The sequence below is a fragment of the Podarcis filfolensis genome, assembly GCF_964270895.1.
Source record: "Podarcis filfolensis genome assembly, chromosome: 7".
NCBI classification, from domain to species: domain Eukaryota; kingdom Metazoa; phylum Chordata; class Lepidosauria; order Squamata; family Lacertidae; genus Podarcis; species Podarcis filfolensis.
In genome coordinates this window covers 23,601,829-23,622,283 of record NC_139603.1, presented here as the reverse complement: position 1 = coordinate 23,622,283, position 20,455 = coordinate 23,601,829, and the positions used below count along the sequence as shown (strand labels likewise).

The 20,455-nt window shown below is 45.2% G+C and overlaps 1 protein-coding gene across 1 annotated transcript in view; it reads right to left on the bottom strand.

Annotated features, from left to right (window-relative positions):
- LOC310767050 (cadherin-6) overlaps positions 1–20,455 on the bottom strand; it is a 155,621-nt gene that overhangs the window by 66,846 nt on the left and 68,320 nt on the right. The window contains exon 2 of the mRNA XM_083623837.1: positions 12,003–12,361. Within this exon, the coding sequence (XP_083479963.1) occupies positions 12,003–12,230 (228 nt within the window). The 5' untranslated portion in view covers positions 12,231–12,361. The remainder of the gene's footprint in view (positions 1–12,002; positions 12,362–20,455) is intronic.

The window sequence follows — 20,455 nt, the reverse complement described above, 5'->3', positions numbered from 1 at the left end:
ACATACACCCCAATGCTGATCGCGTGCCTGCCTGCAAATCTGGCAGTCCAAAAGCCACTTACGTGTTATGTTTTCAGCATGGACCTCTTTCCTCCACACTAAACATTAATAAATAACATGTTGACATTTCTATTCCACCTTAAGGAGCAGATATGTGAAACTGTTACGTGTCACATGTCTGTTTACATTCCAGCACAGCTTGCTGGGAACTTCCATTGTGTATAGCTTTTGCTTTTCCCTGTTCTCTCTGAGACGACAAGAGAGAGAGAGACATGTTTCTTTGTCCTGATTTATGATTAATAAATCTGTAGTTGTAGTATGCTTCCACAAGCCTCACACCTATTCTGTGTGCGCAGTTTGCTCTGCTGATACTGTGCCCTGGCTTGGAAGCCCAGGTCGCTGATTTACGTCGGAGCAGATGCCGATGGTCTTCACAGCGGAAGGACTGGAAGGAGACGACCCAGATGCATGCTGACAACATGTGTTTCACAAAGGTAAAGGTAAAGGTAAAGGTAAAGGTAAAGGGATTCCTGACCATTAGGTCCAGTCGTGACTGACTCTGGGGTTGCGGCGCTCATCTTGCTTTATTGGCCGAGGGAGCTGGCTTTTGTCCACAGACAGCTTCTGGGTCATGTGGCCAGCATGACTAAGCCGCTTCTGGTGAACCAGAGCAGTGCATGGAAACACCATTTACCTTCCCGCCGGAGCAGTACCTATTTATCTACTTGCACTTTGACGTGCTTTCGAACTGCTAGGTTGGCAGGAGCAGGGACCGAGGAATGGGCGCTCACCCCGTCACGGGGATTTGAACCGCCAACCTTCTGATCAGCAAGTCCTAGGCTCTGTGGTTTAACCCACAGCACCACCCGCATTTCATAGCACATGTTTAAAACGTGTTTCATTTGAGTTTGACTGGGCTGAGACTCCCTGTGGCATTTCCTTATCCAGAGAAAGACATGTTTTCACTTTGCAATGCGCTGGGTGGACCTGAACCAATCAGTTATTGGGAGTCTGGACAGAGAGCATCGCATCTGAGTGCAAGAGTCTGGGTGCATGACCTTAGTCCTCCCAGTTACACAGTTCTACACTTCTGCATTCTGAATGATTGGTTCAGTGAACAGTATCGAGGCAATGGGGCTACAGTATTAACGAGATAAATCCTGTCTATTTTGGCACCTTGTCTTTATTATTGTGATTCCTACACTGCAGTAGGCCTTTATTTTACTGTCCAGGGAAATTTGTTTTCAATGAAACAACAGAGTATATATATATATATATATATATATATATATATATATATATATACCTGAAGCCCTTTTCCAAAGCGTTTCTTTGATAAAGGAGGGTACTTGCAATCCCTTCAGCATTTCAGAGATGAAAATAAGGGCACTCCTGTGAATGTGGAGCTATGGGGTTGGCCCAACACAATCCAGGCTAAAAGTGTACCGCAAGCAGAATACGGAAAATAAAATGCATGGAGTAACTCTAGGTGACTAGAGCAAGTGAGGAATGCTGCCCATTTTTAATAAAGAAAGGGGGGGATCATCTTTTGTGAGAGAGCTACATGCCCAAGGCCATGTAAAAAGACAAAAGCACACAAGACCTGGAAGCGAATCCACATACACAAAATGTATCCTTGTACTCCACAGTTGGTGAATCCAGGCGAAAATTCCTCCTCCACATCGAACAGATGCCACCATCCAGGCAGAAAACAGAATGGCATCTGCAAAGGGGAAGGGGATCCTACTTGAATATATGAAAGACTCCGGTGAAACAAAGCATATGGCTCTCGACGTGAGCCAAGCCACCTACCTCAGGGAAGAAGAAGAAATCATTCGAACCTCTCCCATTCATCTGAAGGTGATTTCCAAAACTCAACTATACATTGTTATAATCTGTATCCCAACTGCAAAGCACAATCCATGCATTGAAGCCCACGCAGAATACAAATTCTCATCCCTTTACCACAGGTTTTTAGAGTCTCGATCAATTTGCACATACTTAAGACACTTTCCATAAAAATAAATAAAACAGATGCTGCCCCCGCCCTGGTTCTCCACCCTGTCCTCCTCCAACAAGTAGAATTCCATTATTTTATACGTATATCACTCTTCATCTGCAGATCTCAGGCACTGGCGGAGGAAGAGGAGTGTGTGGGGGCACACTGCCCCCAGCAGCGCGATCCCGGTGGGGTGCCATCACGGCTGCCCCCCCACCCACACTGAGCACCACGCCCCCGGGACGCACGCCAACCCTGCCTTGCCTGCTCTCCGCCCTCCGGTGCTGGAGCATGAAGCTCCACCACTGATCTCAGGGCAGTTCATAATAATAATAAAAATCTAATAATAATAATAATAATAATAATAATAATAATAATAATAATAATAATTTGTTACTTATACCCCACCCATCCGGCTGGGTTTCCCCAGCCACTCTGGTCGGCTTCCAACAGAATATTAAAATACAATAATCTATTAACAGGGCTGCCTTCAGGTGTCTTCTAAAAGTCTGGTAGTTGTTTTTCTCTTTGACATCTGAACCCCCGGCTTCCCTGCGCAGATGCCAACCTGATACAGCCTTTCCTTTTGCTTTTCATAATCCCAAGACAGCTGTGGGGACAGCCCAATCCAAGGGAGAGATCCTGCCACATTCCTCATTTCTCTAACTGACTACTCAATCTGCTAATCAGAAGAGTCGCCACCTGCCGCCCCCCTCTAGGTTTTTGAGGTTTTAGGAATTTGCTGTAAGGCTTAGTTTCAAAGCAGCTAAGCACAACCTGATGATCTCTCCCCCCCATGCATTTAGTACCTGAGTTTTTTAACCTAAGGCCCGGGGGCCAGACGCGGCCCGCGCTGCCATTAGGACGCTACGCCCCCGCTGCTCCGGGAACCAAAGTCCCCACCTCCGCCGCTGCCAGGGACAACCCATTCACTCCATAAGACACACATACATTTCCCCTTACTTTTTAGGAGGAAAAAAGTGCATCTTATGGAGTGAAAAATACGGTATATTTCTCGGCAAAAGTCATCATTGCCAGGGTTTATGAAGGCACTATTCGAAAATCCTGCTAACACCAAACAAATCAGCTGAGAAACAGGACTATGTAGTACTATTTTAAAGAGATGTTTGCACATTGTTCCTTCGCCACTTCAGCTTCTCAGACAGCGAGAATCGAACAGGAGTCAAAGCACATTTAATTGCGTGTGTGCTCATGAACTTCCTTGGCCCTACTACAGGAGAGTCTTGACTTCTAATTCTTGTTTCCATCTGACAGCATTTTATAGCCAGCATATAAACTTCTGCCTCCTTTTTTCACATTTCAGTGCATCTTCGTTCAAGATTTATGGCGTACAATAATACTGGAAAACATTATCCCTTTAAAGGGGGGGAAAAGAGAGAGCCTGATTCAAGTATTTACATTTTATTTTCTGTTCTGAGATCCTGCCAAATGTCATATTCTTTGAATCAGAAGAAAAGATACCTTCAGGTTAAAATGCTACCATGCCCATCAATCACTCTGGTGAGCAGCTACAGCACACAAGCTGCTATAAATAATTCCAGCTCAGCTTCTAGCTGATAAAAGATTGTGGGCTCCTAGTTTTGTAGATGGGGACGTGGGTGGCGCTGTGGGTAAAAGCCTCAGCGCCTAGGACTTGCCAATCGAAAGGTCGGCGGTTCGAATCACCGCGGCGGGGTGCACTCCCGTCGCTCGGTCCCAGCGCCTGCCAACCTAGCAGTTCGAAAGCACCCCCGGGTGCAAGTAGATAAATAGGAACCGCTTACCAGCGGGAAGGTAAACGGCGTTCCGTGTGCTGCGCTGGCTCACCAGATGCAGCTTGTCACGCTGGCCACGTGACCCAGAAGTGTCTGCGGACAGCGCTGGCTCCCGGCCTCTAGAGTGAGATGAGCGCACAACCCTAGAGTCTGTCAAGACTGGCCCATACGGGCAGGGGTACCTTTACCTTTACCTTTACTTTTGTAGATACTAGTTAAGATTTCACTGGCTGATGTCTCACTAGGTTCGTTGGGATACCTGATTGTTCATCGTTTAGCCCAGTTTGCACATCACAGTAAACTGTGGCTTACTGGGACGGTGTGAAAGTGTGGACTCTCAGAGATAAGTTTGTATCTGCTTGGCTTCTCACTGGTCAGTTTGGCTCATCAGAACCTAGATCCTCTTCACTAACCCTGAGCTGTCAACTCGAGAGTACGTGAGGTTGGTTGGGGATACCGCAGTTTATAATCCACTATGGGATAAAACCAGCATCAACTTGGGCAGCAGCCATTGCTGATACCTGCTTTGCACTTACCTTTTAGAATCATAGAATTGTGGAGTCGGAAGGGATAATGAGGATCATCTAGTCCAACCCCCTGCGAAACCATGGCGTCATCAGCACTACACTCGAACCAAACTGAGCTACCCAGGCTGCATTGTGCTCCAGTGAGAGCTGGGTGACTTTCTGGCACTATTTAAATTTGCTATTTGTCTCTGACAGTGGTGTTGCCCTGTCACTGCATCCCAGTGGGGACTGACATTTTAATTTTCACTAGGCCTGAAGAAATACTCATCAGAGCTGCCTGCCATTGACAGGCAATCCCACCGTGGCGGGGGGTGGGCACAAACTGGAAGGTGGCACCAGAGGGCATATTGCATATTGCCACACAAAGCTGGCTTCATCTCTGGATGAAATATGCCTCTTAGACAAAGATCACATACCAACATTATATAAATCAGCATCATCTATCTACACAAACCCATTGTCACTCATAGCTCCCACCATTTAGTGATGCATTAAAAACTTATTTGTGTTGACTCTGCTATAATCAATGAGACATTTGCATACGGCACCCCTATTCTAACACTTCAGCCACTTCCAATAACGCGTATGCTTGTCTTTCATGCCCCATGGCTCATTGTTCAATTACAAGGATGTGAGTTGCTCTGACACCCAAGAAGGCTAGTTGTGAAGTGCTCATGGCCATGGAATCAATGACATTTATATACCATGTGTCCATTCCATACTTTGCAAACAGAGTGCCATTCACACTTAAATAAATAACTTCAAAAAAATAACTTCAGGGCCTATCACATTTCTTTGATCAGACTCAGATCCTAGTATCCATATTTGAGCTAAGAGACTTTCTCTGCAGTTTATGGAATGAAGACCTAAGTACACACTTTAGTTCTTCCAAGGGACAGGCGTCGGCGCATTGGGAAGATCTGTGTACACAGTTAGAACACTGCTTTCTGATTTTGCAGGTCCTACCTCCATAGATCCAAGTCACAAATGGGAAAGATCACACTGGCATGTCCATCATGATAATAATAATACTAATAATAATAATAATAAAAATAATAATAATAATAATAATAATAATAATTTTTTATTTATACCCCACCCTCCCCAGCCAAGACCGGGCTCAGGGCGGCTAACAACCAATAATAAAAACAAGTTGATTAAAATACAATTTAAAAGATTAAGATACAATATTAAAACAATTAGGGAGCAATCTCATCATGGAGGAGAAAGAAAAAAGAGAAAGGGGGAGGGAGTCAAACTGATTCTGAGCCAAAGGCCAGGTGGAACAACTCTGTCTTACAGGCCCTGCAGAAAGAGATCAGATCCCGCAGGGCCCTGGTCTCATGAGGCAGAGCGTTCCACCAGGCTGGAGCCAGTGTTGAGAAGGCCCTGGCTCTGGTTGAGGCTAATCTAACTTCCTTAGGGCCCAGGACCTCTAGGGTGTGAGTATGCTCCATTCAAATGTGAGTATGCTCCATTGCAGAATGAACACTGCTAACACACACACACACACACACACACACACACACACACACACACAGTTATGAATAATAGGCCTGCAGTACCTTTGCTTGTGTAGATTGCAAAGCTAATGCTGAAGTGGCCAAGAAAATGGCTCTTAATGGGAACTAATGACCAAGAAAGAGCAGAATTTCCCAGAAATGTGAATCTCATTGGAGCCAGGGTTTGTGGGGGGACAGAATACTTCCCCTGTGCCCACAAAGAATGATTCTCTCTGTTTGTGCAATAAAATAAAATAAATAAGAACAGAAACAGGAGGTGGGATAGCAAGGTAGAAAAAAAATTCAAAAAAAATTGAGATAGAGAGAAGCAGCTAGCTGAACGGCGGCGTTTACCTTTTTTGGGTGCTGGTGTGTCTCTGGGGATCTGATAGGAGGCAGAGGATTTGCTTGGGAGGGGTGTTAACTGTGTGCCTCTCCACCTATGCTCAACTTGTATATTTGTAAACAAACCCAAATATTACAGGAACACCATATAAATCACACACATGGTGATATGCATGGGCTGAGATAAAGTGGAAGATAAGCCAAGTTGACAAGGTACAAATGTAAGATAACAGGACTGTACAGACCTATCCTATTAGCTGATGGAGGAAGCACAGGTGCGATGCACAGTCTGAATGTCTGCAGGAACATCAGAGCATGAAGCAAACAATTCCTGCTGTGCAACAGAACTGTCATTATTTCAATATTCTGCATTTTAGTGATGCACTGTTACTAACAATCAAGGCAGGCGTCAGCACCTGACATCCTCAGGCAGCTGCAGGGGACCCAAGCACTGCAGCATATCCCGCAGCTCTGATGCTCTGTAGGCATTCAGATACCTACCCAAAAGTCTCCTTTCTGGTTCTCCAATAGGCGCTGGTTGGCTCAGAGCGTCCATCTAAATTTCTTACAATCATTCTGTCACTTTATCTGGGATGAGAGAAAGGGCTGGGAATTTTAATTTCCCACCATGCCTGCAAAGACAGTCACCAGAGCTGCTTACTACTACCAGACAATTGCATCAGGGCGTCCACTGAGTGGAGGGGGAATTGTGCAGATGGCCTACTCAAACCTGGAGCCAGCCCAGTTAACAATCAAGAGGCAACGCATTGAAACCCTGCCCAAAATGTACCTCTTGTTTGCTTATACCATGGTATTTGCATCCATGGAAGGAACAAGCAAACCAACATGGAAGAAGCAAACAAGAGGTACATTTTGGGCAAGGTTTCAATGTGTTGCCTCTTGATTGTTAACTGGGCTGGCTCCCCATCCAACACTGTGCTGTGAACACTCAACTATCAGGGACTTGCTGGCTGAAGTGTAGGGGTGGGTGTCTCCATCCCAGGAACCCCCCAGGGATGGCACAGAAGCAGGAAACTTGGACCCAGGACAGTGGTGGTGGGATTCCAGCCACACCTCAGAGGATGGTACAAGCTGGGAAAGACTGGAAGCCGGGAGCATGAGGGATGATGAGGTGTCCAATTCAGATGCAGGCTCCAACAGAGAAGACAGAGGGGAGCCGGACAGGGCTTCTCCTTGTCTTCCTGAACGCTTCTCTGCCAACAGCTCACAGGCTCCACTCATTCCCAGATCACGGAGACCGCTGCATGTTACCGAACGACACGCCAGGCAAGCAACAACAGGGGTGGAGTTCTCATGGAGAAGGCAAAAAAGGAGGGGTCACTTGTCAGTCAAGCAACTTCTCTATTCAGAAGGGTTTGCCTTGCCGAGCCTCCTTGTTTTGTTTTCCCTTCCTTCCTTAATAAAGAAACTAACTGCTCGCTTAGTGATGTATGGAAGTGAGAGCTGGACCATAAAGAAGGCTGATCGCCGAAGAATCGATGCTTTTGAATTATGGTGCTGGAGGAGACTCTTGAGAGTCCCATGGACTGCAAGAAGATCAAACATATCCATTCTTAAGGAAATCAGCCCTGAGTGCTCACTGGAAGGACAGATCCTGAAGCTGAGGGTCCAGTACTTTGGCCACCTCATGGGAAGAGAAGACTCCCTAGAAAAGACCCTGATTTTGGGAAAGATGGAGGGCATAAGGAGAAGGGGACGACAGAGGACGAGATGGTTGGACAGTGTTCTCGAAGCTACTAACATGAGTTTGACCAAACTGCGGGAGGCAGTGGAAGACAGGAGTGCCTGGCGTGCTCTGGTCCATGGGTTCACAAAGAGTTGGACGCGACTAAACAACAACAAAAAACTGCTTGGTAGCTTCATGTTTCTTGCTCTCTCTGGCCTGCGGGTGACCTGACAGGCCCTGCGACATCACCACTGGGAAATTAGGATGGTGTGGCATGGCCTCAGCGATGGGGAGCCACCCCCTGTCTTCCCAGCAGCTCACAGCACCGAGCAAGAAGCTAGGCTCTGAGGCAATGCAAGACTGGCCTATCTTCCCTTGGACACACACCGCTACCCCAAAGAATTGGCAAAAAGACAGTCCCTCTTCAAAGTTTGTGAAAAGCGCTACCACATTAGGGTGGATGTTTCAGCTTAGTGGTGATATATGTGACTGCTCCCAAGCAGATCTGCTTCCAGCTTCCATTTCTGAGTCTGTGGGTCATTCTGGGAAATACGGTTGCAAATTCCAGAATACTGTTTCAGACTGCAGGAGTTAGGCAGCAGTTCCAGCGCTTGACTCTTACTTTCTCAACCTGCTCATCTCTGTGTCAAATCCATCCATGGCCAAGCAGCTGATTGGCAAGCATGGGAAGAGGCCATCTACTCTGAGGGAAAGAGTCATAGCCCCAGTGGAGAAAGATCACACTCTATGCACCGCAGGTCAAGATGCAGCCCCAGAGATTGAAGATGTTTCGTCTACAAAGTCTAAGAGGTCAGGTTGAATCAAAAACTGCTCAGATCAAACAAGCGGTGTTTGATCTAAAAAAGGACACTGTGTTCTTTCTGCTTATAGATGTCCTCCCCGATAGTTACAGAACCAGAACTAAATGGCCTTTTGTTAGAATCCACAATTGCTGTAGTGGAGCTGTGTAAGGAGTCCTCTCTGAAAGTGAGCCTCCATCCTGCTTAATCTTTTACAGGTATGGCATGAAACAAAAAATGGCAGATCTAGGGTCCTCTCTCCTCTCTGTTATATCTAAGGCCCTCTCCTCTCTGTTATATCTAAGGCCTTTTCTCCATTCTGTATAATGCATTTGTAAACATGCATATATTAAAAATACTAGTAGAAAGACAACAATCCAGCACTCCACTTTTGTTCAGTATTAGGAGCAACAGATACAGAACTAGGTTAAGCTCCCTAAAATAATGTTGGTTAGATTTGGGGAAACATCTTAGATCAGCAAGCTGGTAAGCTGCTACCATTGCCAGAGTATGTAAAGTTCCTTACAACTGTACTTTTTTTGAATGGGGGTGGGGGACACTTTGGATCCAGGAGCCAAGAAGCCCCTAGGCTGCACTATAAAGTATGACAGCATATAAACTCTAATTCTAATTTCATGGAATCAAATTACATTCCCCTGATCTATTTGTTCCAAACTTGCGCACTGAACTGGATTCTGCTATATGATGCTCCCAAACTGAGATGAAAGCTGTGATATATCAAGCTAACAAGCCCCGATTTAAGAATCAGTGTGACATGGCATTCTTTTTGCTGTTAAGGACTTTGCAATATCTTAAGCTAAGCATGATCACCCCAGTCCAAAGCTGTAATGGCTTTAGGGGTTGCTTGTGCGTAAGTTGCCGCCGCTCTGGGCTAGGTTGGCTGGTTAAACCATTTCTCGCTGGACTGCCATCCACTCCGTGGCTGTTCAGTCGCTGGCAGAATCCGTCAGTGGGCGTTTCTTAAACCTTTTCCAACATAAAAGTTGTTTGACGCCCAGTCTCCTCCTACTCTCCCTGCGCGGAAGTCTTCTGCGCAGGGAGGGCATGGGTAGCGGAGGACCTGTGCTCTCCCCGCTGGTGTCCAGTGAAGAGTCCCGGAGCCTGCTCTCTGCTTCCCCCATTGGCCCCCCTCTATCCCTGGTGTTGCACTGATTTTCTTCCCCAACAGGAGACCTGCCTCTCTCCCTGCTTGGCCCCTCTCCAGCATCGCTGTGGAGCCTCGCCTCCTCCTCTAGTTCCGATGGCAGTTCCCTGACAAAAGCCTAACACAGAACTTTCCAAACTTTTCATGTTGGTGACACACTTTTTAGACATGCATCATTTCGTGACACAGTCATTCAGGTTTACTAGCAAACCAGAGGTTAAACTAACCCCTTTCCAGCGTTCGTGCTACACACTGCAGTCAACACACTGACTAACGTGTTGTGACACACAGTTTGGAAAGCTCTGGCCTAACATGTATATTGCAATGTGCACATTGGGTTGCTGTCTCCATGTGCTTCTCCATTCATTCCAACTGAGAGAGCAGATTTACTTCTGCAATAGAGCCCCCACCACCTTTATCCATAGTTAATCATTAAATGAAGAGACTTAGTAAAGACCTAGGGCACACAAACAAACAAACAAACAAAAACAAACAAACAAACAAACAAACAAACAAACAAAGACATGGCTGTATGTAAAGAGCTGAGGATTACTGCAGTGCTGCAGGTGTGCCATGATAAACTGAGACTAAGTTCACACGAAGTTATTCACCTACCAAAAAATCTGAGTTTTGTTCACCTTACTTGCCACTCTGAGGAGCGTAAAGGGTGGCCAGGCATCTTTAAACAGCAGAGAAAGAAACAGAAAGAATGTGTGCTTTGTGATACTTTGCACATTACACTTTTTGAAACCTTCCTTGTAAAAGTTTTTATATAGCAGAGCAGGGTGTATATCTAAGAAATAATACAAGCCTGCACACCCAACGTAAGAAACTTAAGCAGTTTGAATGTTTTCCTCAACTTTGAACAGAAGTGTTTGAGGTGGCTCACAAAAAAAAAAAGTAACTTCCCCACCTTGTAATAATATGCCTGGTTGCCTGGAGACAATTTGTACTCGCCTCAGGTGAGCTTAGCACAAGCAACTAGAGGGATATCAGTTGCACAGTTCTATTTTTTTAAATAATAATAATAACGTTATTATAAAAGCATATATATACAGGTTCATGGAAAAATGGGTATTTTGAGGTAATGCTTTAGTGTTGTGGACAGGAGTCCAATAGAACTAGGGTGAACTTAGCCAATGATCACACCCAAAGGAACAAACAGCTTATTCAGTCATGGCAGAAGGAACAGCTTGATTAACACCCAAAGATTCTGCGCAACTCTGAGGAGCGCACAACACATCTTTATACAGTCCCCAGTTCATCATTACATGTGAAGAATGCATGATCATGATTGCTGTGGGCTACATACACATAGCGTTGAACAGAGACATGAGTTTCAACAGAAAACCTTGCGGTCAGTCTTCCAGTCAGTCTCAGGGAGCAATTCCCAGAGTCCTTTGTCGCTGACCCCTCCCTTCTAGGGCTTACCACTTTTAAACTGAGGAACAGTCTGAAACATGTGACACAACGTAGTCTGACAAGAGGGGATAATAAATCACGCACAGCACCGTGTTACTCAGCATTTTAACAGAACACAAATATTTCCCAATACTAATACAGGAGCTCTTAATAGGAAACCAAGGCAGTTCAACGATGAGGTTGCTGGAGAACATGAGGACCAAGTCTCAAACCATGTCAGTATATATGCAACCCTCCTGTAATCTGTGACATTTTGTGACTAAGCACACACCTCAGCAATTCCTGGCTTTTCAACCAAGCCTCTTAATATTTGCGACCTTAAATACATTTGCTGATGCACCTTGGAGTGAGGGAAAAATGAAACACCGAATATTAAATCTCCAAATCTCTGAACAGTATCAAAATGCTTTCTTGAAGCCAGATCCTGAGAATTGCCTAACTTAATGGTATCTCCGTTGCACTTAAGGGACAAATGTTGATTTTGTACTTAATTGCCATTGGTTTTCTTTATGCAGCAAAATGGTTTCCCTTGTTAAAGACATACAAAAGAATCTAACTGCAGATGTTAGCCTGAACATATTTGGTTACAAAAGTAAGGCCACTTTCCCCTTCCATTTCCTGTACTGGTAGCTCAGGTACTGAACTACACACCCTCTGGCATTCTCCTGCCATGACCATAAAGCAGCAGTCTTTGGAATGGAATTGGCATCCCATTTTGTCTTGTCAATTCAGAGAGACTTCTCAAAACTGTAGAGTACGAGGTGCTGAAAAACAACTTACCTTGCCAACGTATTGATAGTCAGAGCCCGTATACTCCTCTAGAAGAAAGAACTGATTCCACATCCAGCTTCTTTTGGAGCGATTAAGTTCTTTCCTGTTGTTTCTAGATAGATCCAAAATCTTTGGGTTTTCTGGAAAGCCACTAGTCCTTTTGGATAAGGGGGTGGAAGAACTTTGGTGGGGATGACCAACCCAGAAGAGGAGCCAGAAGCAATGATAAGTTCTCATTGTGGCAGTACAAAGCAAGACTGAGGCGGTGATTTGTCTCTTCACCTTAACGCGAACTAGTTTGCTGTGCTGAAGACAGTCTCATTCCCCCTTTGCTTCTTAATGCTCTTTGCTTGGGTCTCTGTGGAGCTCTGAAATGAAAAAGAAATGACAATTTATCAAGCATTTGCAGGGCTACTTAGCATTCTATGTGACAGCAAATACGACAAAAAACGAGGACGTAATTGCCACCAAAAGAATCCTGTGAGGCTCTCCTCCGTTCTTAAACGTTACAAGTAGCCTTTTACATAAACTGAAGGCAATATCTCTGTTGAGTGGGAGGAATAAAACACATTTAATTTTGCTCCTTATTCCACTTAACTTAAAAAAATAAACCCTAGTTTGGACAGCTTCGTTTGACTTTGTGGTGATTCCATTTGTAGAATAGCAAGGAAAGATGTTTTCAGCTGGTAGTAAAGGATACACTAAGGGCTATGAACCCTGCTCACATTGCTTGCCAACTCTGTCTATCCTCCCATCTGCCAACACTCTGCCCCCCATCCCACCCCCTCAGTTGGGGAAGACAGAAGAATATGAACCCTGCTCTCAACCTATGGGTCAAAGATTTAAAGCTAGATACATTGCAACCTCCAGGTCATGGGGATTTGGCTTGGGTTATCACCATGTGCATTTCATTGAATTTATCAAATATGCTGTGAGATTGTAGTGTATTTTACATGTTCATATATCATGGTTTTGGATGGTGACAAAAGTATTTTGGGTCAGCAAAGGCCCATCTTCTATGCATCTTTAATCCATTCTAGATAGAGCAGACTGTTTTGTTTTTGTTTTTTTAAGGATTTGGGATATAGGTGCAATGTCAAAAATGGCATATCGCTCATTAAGGTTAGCTTTGGTTTATGCCTGTTTAAGAATCAGTGTGCTAGTGCATGCTGCTCAGTTGATCCTGGCTGGCGAAACAAACTATGGGTCTTGGCTTAGCATTATGGGTGAACGGGGCTTGTTCCTCCAAAGAAAGTATGTGCATATGCCAAAGTTTGTTCTTGGCTTAGAACTCACCATTTGTTGGAGACAGAAACAAATGCTGGCTCACACGTAATGCTAAGCCAAACCTCACGGTATGTTTCTCTCCACTCCAGGCATCGGAGAGCAAAGGAGGAGAAATTTATTGCTTGCCACAGCTTATCAAGATGTGTGAACCAGGACCATACATATGAATCCCAGTACAATTATTTCAGCAGCAGCATAACATGATGTTGAATTTTCTGTTCCAGTGAACAGTCAAGCTGCTGCATGTTCTGTATCCCAAAATCCTCCACTGGGAAGGAGAAGAACAGCTTCTTCTACATGAAGCACAGGGGCAGCCCAAGTAAGTCTTGCCTTCGGTTTAGTACCTCTGCTGTATAGGAGAAAAGTGTGTACTGATGATAATCACAATGATAGCAGGAATAACAATAATGCTTCTTGTTTGAACTATTGGTGGTTGGGGAGGAGAGACAGAGCATGTATACCCTGATGAGCATGTATGGAAATGACCTTCCCTTTCAGCTCAAATGATCTTGTTCCTCTCCAGTGTTGAGCTCCAAAGAAAGGCCCCACAACAAAATAATTCTGCAAGTTAGAAACCAGCTGTGGACAAAACCACCTAAGCCCATCACAGTATCGGTTTTTCTTTTCTTTTCAAACTTTTTGGAGGAGGCAAAAATAAAGGTGATGATGGAGAGATAAATTAATAAACATTCATGTGGTGCTTTAAACAACAAAAAGCTAAGCAGTCTGCCTGAAGAACAGGGCAGGAGGGAGGGCAAACTGATAGCCAAAGGAGATTTCAGTGTGCTGACATGTACGTTCATGCCTCAAATCATAAAGCCAGGAGGAAGCTGAGCTCACGCTGCATTAGAAGAAATTTGCTGTGAGCCCTTGTTTAATATCACATTTGTCTTCACCCTTAACAAAACATTTCACAAGTTACCAGCTATATTTCTTTGTTTTATGAGAAGGAAATTCCTCCAAAACCAAAACAAACCACACTTGAGGTCTAGCTATCAGACAGTTTGGGGGGCGGGTTGTTTAAAAAGCGAAAAATCCTATTTTTTTGTTATGTCAAATTTGTTGAAGAAAGGCAACAGATGCTCTTTGATTCCAACATGCTCGGACTATCCCTCATCCTGAAGCACATGGATGAGACTTTCACAGAAAAGAAAAATGCAATGCTGCTATAACTGTGGGGACTGGCAAGTAAGGATATAATGAATCCATAAATCTCATTATCTGCTGCGTCAGAGGAACTGACCAGATATGTGCACATAAACATGGTTGCTACCAAATTATGCTGCTCAAGAGAAAGACATGGGACAACAACACCCTCAAGCCAACTTGGCATTTTCCTCCTTTCTAGTTCCCCTAATTCCATTAACATAAGGAAATGAGCAGAAATTATCGCCAATAATATTGAGTGTTTACAAAGGACCCTTGCATGCACAAAGAGCTTAATATATATTTTTATCAGGCTGCAAACTTAGAACAGCTGTGGAAGATAGGCAGTGTTGTTATCCCCTTACTAAAGAAAATTATCAAAGCAGGAAGTTGTGGATCCAGGAGGAAGTGTTTCCCTCCTCTTCCTGCAAATTTTGATATGAAGATCTCCATTTGCTACTATGCATAGAGTAAAGTACTGGCAACTTTTTTATTGCTTGTTTAGGAGTATTAATTTGGCATTCAACTAAATATACTCTTAATATTTAAAGATAATAATAATAATAATAATAATAATAATAATAATAATAATAATAATTTATTTGTACCCTGCCCATCTGCCTGGGTTTCCCCAGCCACTCTGGGCAGCTTCCACAAAGACCAAAAATACACTAAGATGTCACACATTAAAAACTTCCCTGATGTCTTCTGAATGTCAGGTAGTTGTTTATCTCTTTGACATCTGATGGGAGGGCGTTCCACAGGGTGGGCCCTCTGCCTGCTTCCCTGTAGCTTTGCTTCTCGCAATGAGGGAACCGCCAGAAGGCCCTCGGCACTGGACCTCAGCGTCTGGGCAGAACAATGGGGGTGGAGATGCTCCTTCAGGTATACTAGGCCAAGGCCGTTTAGAGCTTTAAAGGTCAGCACCAACACTTTGAATTGTGATCGGAAACATACTGGGAGCCAATGTAGGTCTTTCAAGACCGGTGTTATGTGGTCTCGGCGGCCAGCCCCAGTCACCAGTCTAGCTGCCGCATTCTGGATTAGTTGTAGTTTCCGGGTCACCTTCAAAGGTAGTCCCACATAGAGCACATTGCAGTAGTCAAAGCGGGAGATAACTAGAGCATGCACCACTCTGGCGAGACAGTATGGAGGCAGGTAGGGTCTCAGCCTGCGTACCAAGTGTAGCTGGTAGACAGCTGCCCTGGATACAGAATTGACCTGCGCCTCCATGGACAGCTGTGAGTCCAAAATGACTCCCAGGCTGTGCACCTGGTCCTTCAGGGGCACAGTTACCCCATTCAGGACCAGGGAGTCCTCCACACCAGCCCGCTAAGCTAAACTAAGCTAAGCTAAGTACAGTTGCACCTTGGATCCCGAACACCTTGCGAGTCAAAAGTTTTGGCTCCCGAACACTGCAAACCTGGAAGTGAGTCTTCTGGTTTGCAAACGTTCTTTGGAACCCGAACGTCCGACGCGACTTCTGTGGCTTCCGATTGGCTGCAGGAGCTTCCTACAGCCAATCGGGAAGCCACACTTTGGTTTCCGAACCTTTTGGAAGCCGAACGGACTTCTGGAACGGATTCTGTTCTACTTCCAAGGTATGACTGTAATAGAACAGAAGAAGGTACGAGCGGTAGAGGGAAGTGAGGGGCAGATGGGGCTTGCCAACCTGAGAAGGTAGCCCATCGAGGAGAAGGAAAACTGATCCTGAACCTCTGCTGCCTTGCGGCTATGCTCACCCATGAGAAAGGGTTCGGGAGCAAACCTTGAGGAAAAACCCACACCTGCTACCTTGCCAGCTTTAGGAGAGCAAAAGGCTAATGAGTAAACCCAACACAAATCTGGAGTCCCTAAGACTGTTGGATGGTGCCTTGTACACCTCTTTCTGGCAAGTCCTGCAGCCCAGCTGGGGCGAAAAGTATTGCTCTATTGTCCTTTGGACCACATCAGTGAGGGCGAGAGGGTGTGTGTCTTGTCATATGGGTAGCCCAGGACCCCCATATGCACTGCCCAGGCTTGCGCCCCAGGGAGGTCACTTCAGTGCTGCTAACACAGCAAAAACAACACAGGAGGCAGCAGTTACCTCTGGAGAATCACTGCAGGTTCTTTGATTCTCCCATGGTTTGACTTTAGCCCTGGAGGTGCACCCCATTGTCCCTTGAGGCAGACGGATGCCAAAACAACAACAACAAAATATTACTCAATAACTTACTTAAAAGAAGAAGCATGTGGGACTGTGATTTTCCCTTGCGCCCAACACATGCCCATTGGGCTTGGAGGCTACACAGTTTGTGGCTGCCTGCCACACCCCTCCTAGCAGCTATTACACCTTGCCTGTCCTGCTGCTGCCTCTATGGGGGACAGCAGGGATATTTCTAAGCTCAATTGATGAAGGGAACTGGTCCAAAATGTATTGCTTATGGCTACTTGAAGAAATAATGCCCTTTTATATCTCGAAGGAAAGTGAAGAAAAGTTTGACAGATTACAAAGTTGAAAGCAAACTGACTTTTCATCCATTTATGAGATGCCAGAATCTACTCTATAGACATTTCTCCCGAAATATGTCCCGAATAAACCAGAGGGCAATGAGAGACCGAAAGGGTTCGTGACGCTCTATAACCATATAATGTGGGTGCTGTGTCACACGTACGGTGCTCTTTTGCATTCTTTTTTCAGAGCAAACGGAGGAACGAAAAACAAATATATATAAAAAAATTGACGGCGTATATTTCCAAATCAGGGAGTTGTACAGATATGTCCTCAAACCCGTGAATGTTCAGAATGTCAAAAATTACCTGCAATGTGGCTATTTATTAGATGGATGGGGACTGCAGCGACAATTCCCCAGTGCTGAGAACTAAACTGGCCCACACCAGTCATTGGGCACGTAAACTGAGAAAATAAGCACCACACCATTAAGCAGGCGGAGCTGAACAAGGTGGGATGAATGGAGGGGTGGGCAATGTACAACTGACACATTCTGGGGTCACGCACCTGTCGCCATCCCGTGGGATGGTTTTTTGATATGCTCCACTTAAACCTGCATGGTGCAGTTGTTACGGGAACAGACCTGTTGGCCTCGCAGGATGTTAAAACTTTTTCCCCCCTTTTACCAGCAGGTTCCTTTCTCTCTTTAAAAAAAAATATAACCTCCTCTTTTGGCAGCACGCTTTGGTGAACTGCATAAAGAGCCCGGTTGCGGAGCGTGAATTCCACAGGTGAGTTAATTAGTGCCACGATCGTTTGCAGCCCTGGCGAGCTGCCAGGGAACAGTGTGCCTGCCATTATGTTTGCTCGGGGTGCAGATGTAAAGTGACTGATGACGGGACAGTTCTCGCTCCCGTGCTCCCGGCTCCTTCTTATTGGGGAGGATGGGTTTGTTGGTATGGAGCAGAGCATATGAGCCGACCTATTATTCTGTCGTTAGTACAGGCTGGTTGTATCACTGGAGCATGGTGGCGGGGAGAGGGGAGGGGGGAGGCATCAGATAGTGGAAATCGCTCCGTCCCGACTATCTCCATCATTCCTTTTCTTTTCATTACCCCCTCGGATGAAACCTGCGGCGAGTCATTATCCCTGCTCTAGATTCCTTCAGTCATGCTGGGGTGGGGGGAAAGCCAAGTAAGATGGAGAGGCTGGGCATTTAAAGAAACAGCTCTTGAAATGTCAATTGCCAGGAAACAATTACTCCTGCGGCAGGCGGTTGAGGAGGGGCTTTCCCCCCCTGCACTTCAAATTTGCTATTTTTCACAGCTTTGGTGTCACAAGGGAGGTTTTTATAGCAGCTCGGGTTGAAATATTGCTTGCGAGGATGATATGGCAGCTGTTAAACACAGCTTTTTAATGTCTCCCCAGCTGTAATATGCTGCAGATAACCATAGCGGGGGACCTAATCCTGAAAGATGTTACCTAACTCGGCTCTCTGCGGTTTGCACACCACGAGCTCTGCACATCCAAGCATCTATATAAACGAGGCCTTATGTGTGGAATAGCGCACATCCATTTGATTCTACTTTCATTCCTCCTTAGGTCAACACCAAATGGAATGGGGGGTTTTTGTAGTTGGTTCTGGAAAGTACAATATGATGGAACAACGTCATAATTCCTGACCATTTTGTTTTTCAGGTGAGAAGGAAAATGGAGCACTGGAGGGTGCATAGCTGTCAACCTTCCCTTTTTTTGTGGAAAATTCCCTTATTCCAACGCCTTTTCCCGCTGCTTCCCGCTGCTATCCCGGATTGTTAGATATCCCGTAGACTGTCCCCAGGACAGGTGAGGCTGCTGATCCATTATTTTCGAGGCTGCTGATCCCTTATTTTCAAATCTGAAAGTTGACAGCTATGGGAGGGTGACATGTAATATATTTGGAATTGGGTGATTCAAAAGAAGGCACTTTTTCAACTGCATGACAAGCTACATTTGCCAAAGTTCCCTATTCTGCATGGCTCTCTGGCACCTTGATTTCCTGGGTGCCTGGTTGCCCTAGGGAGGGAACTGGACAGTGGGATTCCAAATTGGTGCCTAGATGGTGGAATAATTTTCCACCCAACGCAAGGCAGGTGTCATAGAAATCATACCCTTGTAAAGTTGGAAGGGACCCCGACGATCATGTAGTCCTGCAGGAATATGCAGCCATCCCATCCATACGGGGATCAAACCTGGAATGTTGGCATTTATCAGAATCACACTCAAACTAACTGAGCTACCCTGAAGGGTTCTTGTTTCCTCCTGAAAGTCATGGATCCCAAGTTGCTGAGAACTGTTGGGTTCCTATCGGTTGTTAACGGCACTTACTGAATTCGTTCGGTTTTCAATTGGCTGTTTTTGTCGTCTTGGCACTGGTGCATTGTAAAGTGCCTTGGGATTTTTAACATCAGGTGGTATAATAATAATGCTTTAAATAAATAAATAAATAAATAAATGGGCCACCCCTTGGCAACAACACATTGCCCATTTGGATGTCTTAGTTCAAGCCATAGACACTGAACTGCCTCTCTTGGGACGACCTAAATGTAACATAAAGGTAAAGGTAAAGGGACCCCTGACCATTAGGTCCAGTCATGGCCGACTATGGGGTTGCGGTGCTCATCTCGCTTTACAGGCCAAGGGAGCTGGCGTACAGCTTCTGGGTCATGTGGCCAGCATGACTAAGCCGCTTCTGGCGAACCAGAGCAGCGCATGGAAACGCCGTTCACCTTCCTGCCGGAGTGGTACCTATTTATCTACTTTCACTTTGACATGCTTTCGAACTGCTACGTTGGCAGGAGCAGGGACTGAGCAACGGGAGCTCACCCCGTTGCGGGGATTCAAACCGCTGACCTTCTGATCGGCAAGTCCTAGGCTCTGTGGTTTAAACCACAGTGCTACCCGCGTCCCTAAATGTAATATATGAACCCCCATAGGAGTTCTAGATGAGGGGCCCAATTTCTTTGAAGCGTTCCATATCGCTGAAAGAGAAAATGGAGACGAGGTGAAGGCTACTAGCTACATAGCCAATGAGTACAAATGAGTTTCCAAATACTGTTTTCATATGCGCTATGGAGGACAATTTGAGTAATTTTTATCTTTCACTTGCTGGTGATACATAGCACTGCAGAGCCATCCATAATGAACTAGGTTTAAAATAGTAAACGAGCATCTCCAAGCCGGCTTTTCAAATTATGTCTCTCACAAGCAGATACATAGAAGCCTTTCTCTATTTTCTGGGCTGTGAATTAGATCTTAAACTGTCCCCCCCCCCCCGCTCCTGTGGAACACCCCTTCCTAAATAATAGCCACACATACAAAGGAAAGGGTGGGAGCGAAACAGTGAATTGGTGTTCAGTCATTTTCAACATTAGCAAGGGAAGTTAACCTGTTTGGGGAAAAAAGGCAGGTATATTATCTAAATTGAATGCAATTACTTCAAAAAAAGAAAAAGAAAGAGGCATTTTATTCTTCTTTTCAAACATCTTTCTTCGCTCAGTAAGGGTCAACCAACAGTGACAAAAGGAAAAAATTATCTCAAGCAAATAAATGTTGTGGG